Source organism: Ambystoma mexicanum, chromosome 8 (assembly GCF_040938575.1).
Source record: "Ambystoma mexicanum isolate Mex_15411 chromosome 8, UKY_AmexF1_1, whole genome shotgun sequence".
Classification (NCBI taxonomy): Eukaryota; Metazoa; Chordata; class Amphibia; order Caudata; family Ambystomatidae; genus Ambystoma; species Ambystoma mexicanum.
The window spans coordinates 1,082,318,687-1,082,330,373 of NC_090929.1; the positions used below are offsets into that span (position 1 = coordinate 1,082,318,687).

General features: G+C 43.4%; 1 protein-coding gene across 6 annotated transcripts in view; it reads left to right on the plus strand.

Moving 5' to 3' along the window:
- Positions 1-10,994, plus strand: part of UBR4 (ubiquitin protein ligase E3 component n-recognin 4) — a 2,945,062-nt gene extending 2,934,068 nt beyond the window's left edge. For all 6 annotated transcript variants that reach the window (XM_069611069.1, XM_069611071.1, XM_069611072.1 and 3 more), the window contains 3 exons: positions 5,551-5,641; positions 8,682-8,844; positions 10,595-10,994. In XM_069611069.1, coding sequence (XP_069467170.1) covers positions 5,551-5,641; positions 8,682-8,844; positions 10,595-10,659 — 319 coding nt within the window. In that variant the 3' untranslated portion in view covers positions 10,660-10,994. The remainder of the gene's footprint in view (positions 1-5,550; positions 5,642-8,681; positions 8,845-10,594) is intronic.
- Positions 10,995-11,687: the final 693 nt, after the last annotated feature.

Sequence of the window (11,687 nt, forward strand, 5' to 3'; positions counted from 1 at the left end):
GTTTACCACTTCCGGTCCTCCTCATTAGTCCATCCCTCTTTCTCATATCTCAGTACTAAACTGGGGGTTGGGGGTAAATAATGTTCTTGGTCAGGAGAACCCAGTAATTCTCCATCTACATCACAATAAGACATACAGAAATGTTGTAAAGAATTACAGCTGAAGGATTATTCAGATTCAGTATTTTCCGGTCTCCATGGAGTTTGGCCTCCCCTACGTGGTCCTCCCGCGGATAGCTATCCCATGGGTCAGGATCAGGCAGGTTCCGCCTTTCCCTGGCGACATGGGAAGTGACTTTCCCTGGGAAAGGACTAATGACATTACCAGATTCATAACAGTAGTTAGAGTATCATTCAAGTTATCAAATCAAATCTTTAACCAACATTTAGAGTAAGCAACACAGATACTGGTAATTACTTTTAGGGTGTCTATACTTCAGAAAGTCCAGCCCTCTGGGAATGAGAGTCTCTAAGTCGGGTGGGACACTGGGTGACCGGGGCCCATGGGCGGAAGACCGAAGGAAGGCAGGCGCTGTCAAAGGTGTCAAATTATCAGGAATCTTCAACGTTACAAGTAAAATGTTTAGTTCAAAGATAGTTCATGGTGGTCAGGTAGACCCTGTGAAGGTTTTTAACCTAAAGGACCAGTTTCCTTAGGTCTGGGAGAACACAGTTGGATTGTCCACCCCAGTGTGTCTCAGGAATCAAACACCCAAGTAAGCTCCTCGGATTGGGCCAGTACTTTCTCAGAAGAAAGAAGACAATGCCGCCGGCGGGTCCCTAAGGTGAGGTGACAGCAGCTCCTGTTCGGAATCTTGGCATGGAGGCTGAAGAAGGAACTTTTGGAGGGAGTAGCCGGTCAGCTTCTTGCGATGGGACACCCAGCAGATGATCATGATACTGGCTTGTTGGGATTTAACACCGGCTTTTGTTCAGTGACGGTTATCACACGGAAGACTTCTCATTTTCTCGGTCCACGACTTGAAAGGGGAGATGTCTGAGAGTGAGAAAGAGTCCTTTTAAGCCCAGGAGGATGCCCCCAAATATGTCCAGGCCCCAGGGTGTTGGGGAATTGCAGCCCAGGATGGTCACAGCTCTGCGAGGGATGGCTCAAAATGCAGATTGTCTCGAGACTGGTTAGGCCCACCTACTGGATCCAGGCAGCCTCACATCAGGACAAAGACCAGGGGGGTTTCGGTCACCAGCCTCACTTCCTGTATTTTCATGCACAAAGAGAGCCTTATCAGGCTTTTGCAAGGAAGCCCGCCAAAGAGAAAATACCTAGCGGGACCTCCCCCCACCCACATCGATAGATGAAGGCTAAAGAAAGTCATCAAGAGTTGGTGAAAAAAGACGACAGCACCATTTTCGTTCAATGGTGAACCATGTGTCCCTTTACACAGCTGCAACAGCGGCCTGCTTGTAAAAATCGGTAGAAAATATCCACTGCCACCAGCCACTCAGGTGAACTTATCACTGTAGCTAGAAAGTTACAGAAGAAGTGGAAAAATGGATACATTGTGTCCCCTCAGCATTCCACATAAGGTGGGGTGTACTGATTGCACAAAATAAAAGTAAAGTAGGATAAAAAGTATTTCCCTACCCTGGATAACAGTAGTTATCACAAGGATAATAAAAAGGCAGCTCAAAGAGCTCCCAGCAAACTGCACAGAAAGTGCTGTGTGATGCTTTAATATTTTGCAGATGCCTTAAAAGTTGGAGGAAAGCATGACTCCAAATAGGTACAAGCAAAAGGGTTGAAAAGGGTTTCGACAGGTAGAGTAAAAGACTGAGCGAGTTTGGAAAAAGGGCCCCACTCACTCGTGAGAATTGATAAAAAAAAATGCAAGTCCAGCAAAAAGTGCTGGGGGACTCACAAGTGGGGAGAATTATGCACAGAAATGAAATTCTACCTAACATTGACCATCTTCTTTTCCATTTCCAGTGTGCTGATCTTATGCAAACGAATGACTGCTCCCTTCAGACTGTTTTTTAGAAGGTGACGAGGTTAGAAATGTGAATCCTCATGTAGGTTGTTTTTGACTCTCGGGAATAGTCTTTAAAAGCATCATACCTGGATCCATCATCATGAAACTACAGCATGTGCCTGATGATATGGTGGCGTCAACATCAAAGCAAAAAGACTAGGAGACTTAACAGTATCAGGAAGAGATCGTTTGTCTGGTGCAATGTCTCTTCGTGCATCAAGTGCCGCAACCCTCCACAAACTCCATGATACATCTCACTGTAACGTCGTACAGTACCTGTTCAATTCATGCCAAATGATAAACTGTCCTATTCCACGTCATGCCGAGTGAAGGACCATGAGCAATATAGTAATTCTGGCCTCCGTATAACTAGCAAGCTTTTACTCCAAGAAATATTGCCATAGTCTTTCACTCATTAATGCCTAAGGTGGACCCTGTTGAGGGCAGATTTCCAGTGTTAAATCCAAGACTTTGTTGCCACTGACCATTTTAAAGGCTGAATTACAGTAGAGTGAACATTGCCCTAGAAGTGGCAGCACACAGTCGTCTGAACAAAGCTAGTCCCTCCACAAGTCTCAGTGACTTACCAACTCTACTTATACAGAGGGTCGCTTGTCTGAGGCATAGTCTGGAAGCAATCCCCAGACCGGGGCGAACTTCCGCAGCACATGGGCACGCACCAAGTTAGAACATTTTATTGGTGTTGAAAATAATGTTGATACGCCCAAGTAACTATGGAGAATTACGTACCTACGAAATAATATGGTACTGGACAAGGGCCTACCTGAACAGCAAAGCGGCTCTCTGTCAGAGATTGTATAATTGTGGGTGTGCTGTTGTTTCATCAAAGTAAATTACTCCATGGTAATTAACTTTGACAAAATTAATTTGTGGGGGAAGTAAATGTAGATGTGAGTTTAAAGGGGTAGAGGGTAGGTGTAGGTTGTGTAGGTGGTGGTGTAGTAGTATTGAGCCCCATTTAAAAAGGAAAAAGAAAGTAATATTTTTGGAGTAAATGATCAATTTGGTATTGTATGGTACAGCACTTGTTAAACGCAAACCACCAAGGAGGCATCATGGCGTTGAAACGGCGGATACAGGGTGACCCAATTTACTCAATAAAACAACATAGAACCATAATTGTGTATGTTTAAGGACCATCCTTGTGCAAAGAATGTGTGCTCAATAGATGTCTCTTTTGGAAAAGACGAATCCAATCACGCTCAATGTGTCATTAGAATGATGTATGATGGCTCAATTAAATATTGTATTTTATGTTTATAATAGGTTTCTCGAGTTTTTCTCCCTAAGCAAACCAACCTTCCTCTTAGTGAGCTCAGAAGCACGGAAATAGGTTTAACTGTCCTAGAAACTAGTAAATCTTACATAAACAATTTGCAAAGGCCACATTCTCTGCACTTCTTTCAGAGCTTAGAGAGTCCACGCACTACCACTTTTATCTATCATTCATCTATTGCGTGCCAATCAAGGAGACTCTGAAGCCTAAAAAAAATTACATACTTGTCTCGCTTTGCACAGAGTCACGCTATTTGAAACGTCACCATTTGCAGTGACCTTGTAACAAATTGCAGAATACCAAAACATCATCCACATGCACAAGCACAAAGGTACCCTCATAATATCGGATTAATAAAATGTGACTAGAAGGGGGATACAGAATTGTTTTTTTATGAAACACTACACGTTAACCATTTGTTGCAGAGGTGTTGGCCAACAATGCTTTATTGCGCCATAAAGATGTTAGTGAGATTCTTTGTTTCACCCCAGCAACTAATGAATTATGGATATGGAGCCTAGTAGTTCCCATTATAAGTGGAAAATCTGGTGGGTCAATAGTATCAAATGTAATGTTTTCAAATGTCCACATGGGGCCACCATTAGGGGTAGTTCACTTTCTGCAGCCATCACATATACACGCTTACTCTAGTGGTAACATTATTTACTTCTGGTTCCAACCTAGATGGTATTTCAGAAAAAGGAAGCCTGGGGAAATGCTTTATTTTTCCACATACAATTTTAACATCTTACATGTGTTTTGTTTTCAGCGTTATCCGCATTTTAAGTTTCTCTTAGAGCAATTCAGTTCTTAATGTTTTTGTTCACTCTCTATTTTGTACCTATTGCATTATTATCCATGTACTTTGCGCTTCCTTAATTAAATAATGCATTCTTAAGGTTTCTTTGGATCTTTTTGACATGTAAACATTTTTATATAGCTCTACAAACATATTTTCTAGCATTAGCATCTCTGTTTCAGGCATTTCATATTGGCACCCTTTCCAACTCCGTCATCAATGTCTGGCAAAGCAGGCAACCAGAAACAGAAACACATCTGCTGCTGTCTCTGTGAATGCTGGAGAGGTGTGCTTATCACTGCCCAGGTGTACCACCTACACCCGTCTTCCAAATCCTCGCAACAATTATCAAAATTGTTTCAATCTGATTTCCGTGCCCTTTTTGGAGTATATTGCATCTATATCAAGACTATTTTTCCAACAGTTCAACGTAGTCAATGTATTATTTAATGTCTACATCTATCCTTGTAAACCTCTCAGATGAGGAATTGTCTCAGAACCTTTTTATGTATGAATTAAGAATTCAAAGTGCTCAGTGTTGCAAATTCATTACTTGCACTATAGGTATATGTCTTTACTAGAGCTTGTGGATTATGGTATGTATCCTCCTTATGTACCCAATCAGATCTATCTCCTTGTTTAGTCTTCAATAACTTCAGACATTTGCATCTGTTACATTTGCAATGGTAGCCTATGCCCATTGGTGTATGCTCACTTTAGACAATAAAAACCTTAAGTGGGTCAATGCTTCAGAGAAAAGTAGCAAAGGTCTATCCAACAGGTTATAGGTTTCTATCTCTGCATTGAATTGAAAAAGAAAATCTGACTTCAGCAATCTCTTTGGTCGGGCCCTGTTCATCCTTTTTGCCATAGCCCTTTCTAGACAACTTAGCTCTTCTTAGCTCCAATTCACGTACAAGTTTCATCCTCCTGATTCTTCTCGTGGGTTTGAAGGAATAAAGGCTGGAGATTAAGAGTAATAAACTTTCCAAACTAAGTAATTCCTCTGCTCTTCATTATCGAGCAAAGCGGACGAATGTGGAGAGAGGAGATCCGTGTTGTGCTTGTGCTGGGGTTTTTAGTTTTTGTACTGAGGCACACGGGACTTTTTTGAAAAAGAATCACACTCCATATGTTTGAGGAAAGATGATCTTCAGGAATAGGAGTACTGGGAATATTAGGACTGCTGACTTGCAGGTCCTCTGGCTTAAGTTACTTTGGTTGATTGTATTAGTTTAAAAGTGCAACATGTGTTATTTGACCGCCCCTTCTTGTACTAGAGTTGATATCGCACCCTCTGGTTTCTGAAGGATGGTCTGTTCTTTGATAGTTTTATTTTTTTCGGTTACCATTTGCTTAAACCAAAGTAGAAGGTAAGACTTGACTGTCCAATGCTGCAAAGTGTGATGGTTAGTCGCTTGTGTCTCTGGTCTGCAGTGATGATAACTCTGCTTTTTTTTTTTTTAGGCTGACTGAGCGGGTGATGAAGGAGTACTCTGTATATCGCTCAAGTCTGCTCTTCTGGGCCCTGGTAGATCTCATTTATGGCATGTTTAAGGTAAGCATTGTCTGCGTGGGACCATAGACACTGACACTAAATCAGTCATCCGTACAGGACACCAACACCAGGACGCAATGCACTGATCACTTTCACAGCTGCATTATGTGCTTTGAATGCTGTCACACCTGGTTGAGTGTCCTCTTCCCTGTTTGTCTCGCTCAGATCTATCCACTATCTGGCAAACCCAGTGCAGCACCCTGAGTTCTGGCTTATGACATATAATGTGCTGGACACGAGCATGACGAGTGCCATGAACCCAGACAAATTCAATGCTGTTCTCGAAGCATAGAGGCACCCTGACAACTTCAAGGGGCAGTGTCGTGAACCCAGCACACTCATTGCCCTGCCCTGATCCCAACGACCCACTTGTGTTCTCTGTCTCCCCCACGCTATTCCCTGGTCCACCATGTCGCACGTAGGTCAACCCCTTAAAGAAGTAATGCTTATTGCATGGCACTGAACCATGATACCCTCAGCAGAGATCCCAGCATCTGTCGCACCCACTACAGTCTACTTTAACACTGAATGCATTACCCTTAGCCGCGCTATACCCAGCATACTGCCTTGTACGCTGGAAGGGACTGAGCACTAATGCACCTTGTGCAGCACCCTGGACCACATTACACAGAGTGCAGTGTCTTTAAACGCAACAGACAGCATATTCATTGTCATGCCCTGAACCCTGACACACCCACCGCAGTGCCCCCAAATACGGATATGCTCGAGCCAGGCCCCATGAAATACCCTGAATAGCACCTTGATATTTCAAGTACACCACTTTGATGCCTATTGTGTTCACTGATCCCTGTTGCCGAAGCAATGTGTCTGTAATATCCTGTGCTGCCCTGATCACTCTCACACCCAATTTAGTGCCTTAATCCATGATTCGCTCAACATTGTGGCCTAAAGCTTGTCACAACCACGGCATCCCAGATTCATCCAACATGGCACAAACTGAGTCATGCCACGTCATGCGCTCACTCCTATTGCAGCCAATGTAGCGTCCAAAATCCTGTTTCTCGCAACACTGCCCAAACCCAGTTGTGCCCAGAATTCTGTCCCACACAGCATTGTCCCTGGTCCCTACTGCGTCCAGTGCCTTATCACACAGAGTACTGTTTTGTTTATTTGTTTGTTTGTGTATTTTATTTATATTGCGCACCTGACCCGGAGGTAATGGGGCGCTAAGGATAGTAATGGTTACAAGGCATAGGTTGACAATTATATGCATTAAAAAAAAAAAAGTTTGAACATACATAGTAAGGTTACAATGGTAAATATATACAAATTGCACATTATACATACATGTTATACATTTGGTCAGAGCAGTCGTATGAGCCGATCACCTAATAGTTAGTGGTATCAGGAACTGTTATTTTATGTTTTATTTAGTATCCAGGTAATAGCCTGACTTATGAAATTGTTGAAGGTCTGAATGGTTTGAATATTCTGTGGGAGAGAGTTCCAGAGCTGGGCAGCTAATACTGGGAAGCTGGAACCTCCGACTCTTTTTAGATTAAATCTGGGCACCACCAGACATGGTGTGTTGGAAGATCTGGTGGTTCTATTGGATACCTTCCATGTGAATTTATCTGTGAGGTGGGAGGGAGCTTGGTGGTTAAGAGCTTTATGAGTGAGGCACATAGTTTTTAGGGCAATTTTGTCCTGTATAGAGAGCTACCTGTGGTACTTTCTCGTTTCTGATATATGCTCTCTTAGGAATATTCAGTGCGGCTCTGAGCGCGTTATTTTGCATAATCTGTAGTTTGTTTAAGATAGTTTTGTTCACTCCTAGATAAAGACTGTTGCAATAATCAAGTTTGGATTGTATGAGCGCTCTCGCCAGCGTAAGGCAGCTAGTGGTGGATAGTAGAGGTCTACAGGCTCTGATCAACTTGCCAGTGTAAGCTGTGGCCGATGATGTCATGTTGATGTGCTTAGTTAAGTTCCCTGATCCAGTCACACTAAGTGCATTGCAGTGAAGCTTGTGGCTCACAGTGCTGTCCTGACCTTTAAAACACACCCACTGTAATGACCTAAACTCCAACACCATCTCAGTGCAGATTCCTGAACTCGGACCCATTCATTTTCCAAATTGTAGGTCTGTTAAAGAGAATGTTTTGATCCACCGCTCTGCAGGTTTAGTAAAATTGGTTGATTTATGTTACAACGGGGGCCTTCTCTTTCTGGGAGTATATGGTATAAAGAAAGAATACAAGTTACTAGTTATTTTTTTCAAACGGTAAACCAAAGCACGCGCATCCCTACCTAGAAGCACATCATTTTATTTTTAATCCAGTGAAAAATGAGTCTGCGTGTTTTTTGTGACTTCAGAAGTCATTGTTCAGGACCGTTTGTGGGTATTTAATAAAGCGCTGGAATTCTGATTCGTGTATTCTCAAATGTACGCTACACTTGTAGAAAAATCCGATTTTTTAAAATGTTCCGCTTATAAAGAGGGATTGCTGTATGGTGGCTGAGCGTTTGTGTTCCCATGTGCCACAGGCTGCCCCCACATTCTTCCTTAATACCACATTGATGATCCATCCCCTGCCACTGATGTTCTCCCTACACATGGTAGCAAGCCACTGTGCTTGTCTCCAGATGTTTCAGCACTGTTCGACAGCTAACATGAAAGCCTCTTCAGTACTTAGCTTTATTTTTGAGATCCAAATAAAGATCTGAACAGTATTTGCTTGCCACTTATTTGGTATTACCCAAGGTGCTTTATGATCATTCTCCATTCTTGTTTTAGATCTGCTCCTCCTGGATTACAATTCATCCCTTCATCTTGTATGGCAATTGCCCATCCAAGGTTCCACTAGCCTGTGCTAGCTACCCTAGCTTTATACCATCCTCCGTGCCACCTGCATGTTTGTGAGATTTTTGGTTTTACTTTAGCAGGATGCATGCTTTGGAGTGGGATCTTCATTGAGGTGCAAAAATATGCTGTTCCTGGCCTCTGATGGCCCAGTGTCATTACATTGACACTCTGAGAGTGTGATGCTGTGTTCTCACAACTGCTTTGTTTTTGCAGAAGGTGCCCACCAGTAACACAGAGGGAGGCTGGTCCTACTCTCTGGCAGACTTCATCCGTCACAATGACATGCCTATCTACGAAGCCTGTGACAAGGCTCTGAAAACCTTCCAAGACGAGTTCATGCCTGTTGATTCTATGTCCGAGTTCCTGGATGCTGCCGGTTAGTTATACATCTTTCCTCTTGCTTGGACCAGGGTTACTTAGCGTCAGTTTTCTCAATGAATGCAAGGTGGCTCTGGGGACGACATTACACTCCCATTCTCTAGCCAGGATAAGTGTCCTATCGTCGCTGATTTGTCTTGTGTATGGTTGTGCAGTATACAGCTGTGTGAAACTCATCCAGGGAGTACAGCCTTGTTTGCTGCAAAGTCTTCAGATGACTGAGCGTGTTCAGTTCCTTACCCAAACACACTCTCCCTCTTGCTTCTCAGCCCTCCCCTTGGAAGATTGTATGCGAGTATTTGAAGGATAGCACTGACACATTTGCCCTCCGTCTGAGTCCCTACTGGAACTCTTGTGAAAGTTGTCACCCCCTAACCCCTTTCGCACCTTTGTGGACATATTGACCCACAGACAACGCTGGTCATTGGGCCGGCTCTCGCTGGATCCGAGATCCGGCACCAGATGTGTAGCCAAATCTCGGGATCCGGCCAGAGTCAGCCACCCCAAACCCCCTGCCCTGCGCTGGGGAGAAGAGGAAAAAAAAGTGCCCACAAGCAAACTGAAACTTCCTCTGGTGACCCCATGCAAGAGGTCACAAGAGGAAGTTACAGTCCTCAGCCACGAGCTGGTTTATTTATTTATACAATGTTTGTCGGACACATGGACACAGATTATTTATTTATGCAATGTTTGTCGTATACATGTATACCACAAACATTGCATAAATAAATATACAGGTATCCGACAAACATTGCACAAATAAATACCCCTATTAACATTGCACACGATACAGCCACCCACCTGCTTTCAGAGGGGAACTGCAGGAGCTATGCTGGTTGTGGTTCAAGCAAAGGAAAACAGAAATCACTGTGTTTGAATAGTACCCAAGGGGAAGGTTTTTTTAAATAAAATGGAATGATGCAAATTGTGCATTTTAAAGAATATTTACTCAGCAACACTGGTGAAAACTATTATCTGCATAGTGAAGTAACTCCTCACCAGTGCCATGGAAGTGGTTTAAAGTGGAATTGATAAATAGTTCGGAAAAGAAGCAGCATGAAAGAAATAGTGCCGTTATAAACTATTATTTTGTTCATTTCCTTTGATCAGAGGTCAACTGCCAGCTCCGCCCCCCTTAAGCCCGCTTCCAAACTCCGCCCCCACCCTGGCCCTTGTGGGATCCTCCACCAATTATTTTCCATTTCCACCATAGATCATCAGCATGGTCAAGCAGGCCCACCAGGGCTTTGGTGATCATCCGACATGCCACTGTCTCCCAAATGCAAGCAGGCCAAGTCGAAGCCTGCCGCATATCCGACCTAACCTGTTTGTTCTGGTCCAACTATAGCATGCTCTGGCCTGTGCGGTTAAACCCCCATTTCCTTTTATCCCAGTGTGCTGCCTGAGCTCGCCATCGTTAGCTGCTCGGGGTATGCCTACAGCCTTCGGGCTTACCAGCCAGGAGTAGCAAGCAGGAAAGTACATACGCCTCTCAAGTCTCCCCATACGTTATCACCACTAGTTTCAGCAGCTGTTTGTAAGAAATCTTTTGTTAGGCGCTGGTGGGCTGCCGCAGACAGGGGAAGGTCGAGCCTTAACATGGCTGGTCCATTGGCTTGTGGGCTGCACACACTGCAGCATTGTTACTTCTGCATGTAAACAGGTCTGGTTTCAGAGGAGCTGGAGGTTGGTCTTAGGGGGGCCAGTCAGTCTCTGACTAACTCTTTTGTCTGCTCTTTTTTTTTTAGGCCTTTTATCTGAAATCACAGACCCTGAAGATTTTCTCAAGGATCTTTTGAACTCAATCCCCTGAGCATCGAACAGAGAGCCTCGTGTGCATTTTCTTCTGTCATCCTGACTTCCGCTAATGCAGTTTTTGCCTCTTGGTGGATTCTGCATCCCTCGCCCTTTCTTTTCAGATAGTTTTTCTTGAGTGATTTGAGGATTTTGGCCTCTGGTTTTATCTTGTTTAATTTGCTCCGGTATGGCGATGGCAATGGCTGTCTGTGTGTATAATGAAAACTATTGATATTCGATATTAAAATGAAATCCTTCTCCCACTGCTGATGGTCTGACTCTGTACATTTATGACACCGATTTTAATAACTGTAACAATAAATATTTACCTGTTTTATTTTAACAAGTAAAGCGCACTCTTCTGAACTGTCTCTCAATACCTGTTGCTCACACCATTTACCCATGCTGGCTGCAGTATGTATGTGTGCGTGCGTGTGCATGTCTATCTCTCTGTGTTTTCGAGTCTTTCTCCGAGTCTCTGGGGGCTCAATGAAAGACCGCTAGGATTTCTGGTGTGCCACCAGTCTGTGACGGAAAAAGGTTTGTTTGGGGTGATTAAAATAATCACGCTTCCATCGCCTGGTGGGATCCGATATGATTCTGGGCCATGGACTTGACACAATGAGCTATATCGCCAACACAGAAGAAGCATTCACCACTCTGAGCTATTACGCCGGTTGTGCATTTAATGAGTTTTGTGTCTCTGGGATGGGCCTAAATGTGAGGCTGTCACATCACCCAGCTTTCTAATTTTTTTCAAAATGTATTGTGCATTAATCACAGAAGGACTTATTACACATTATCACTTTTACAAAGAGCAGTGTTGATGCCTGTTGCTGTGGCAGACAAGTTACCTGACGCATTTCTTTGCATTCTGGGAGTTGTAGTCAATAAAATTAGGGGGAGGAACGAAAGCTGCAATTATACTTTGTGCTCACCATATTTATATATGGATGTACATATTTGTGAAGCTTGTTAATTATTTGTGTAATTTTCAAATAGACTCTTTAAAATAAATGTCTACTAACTTGACCTGAGCAAATA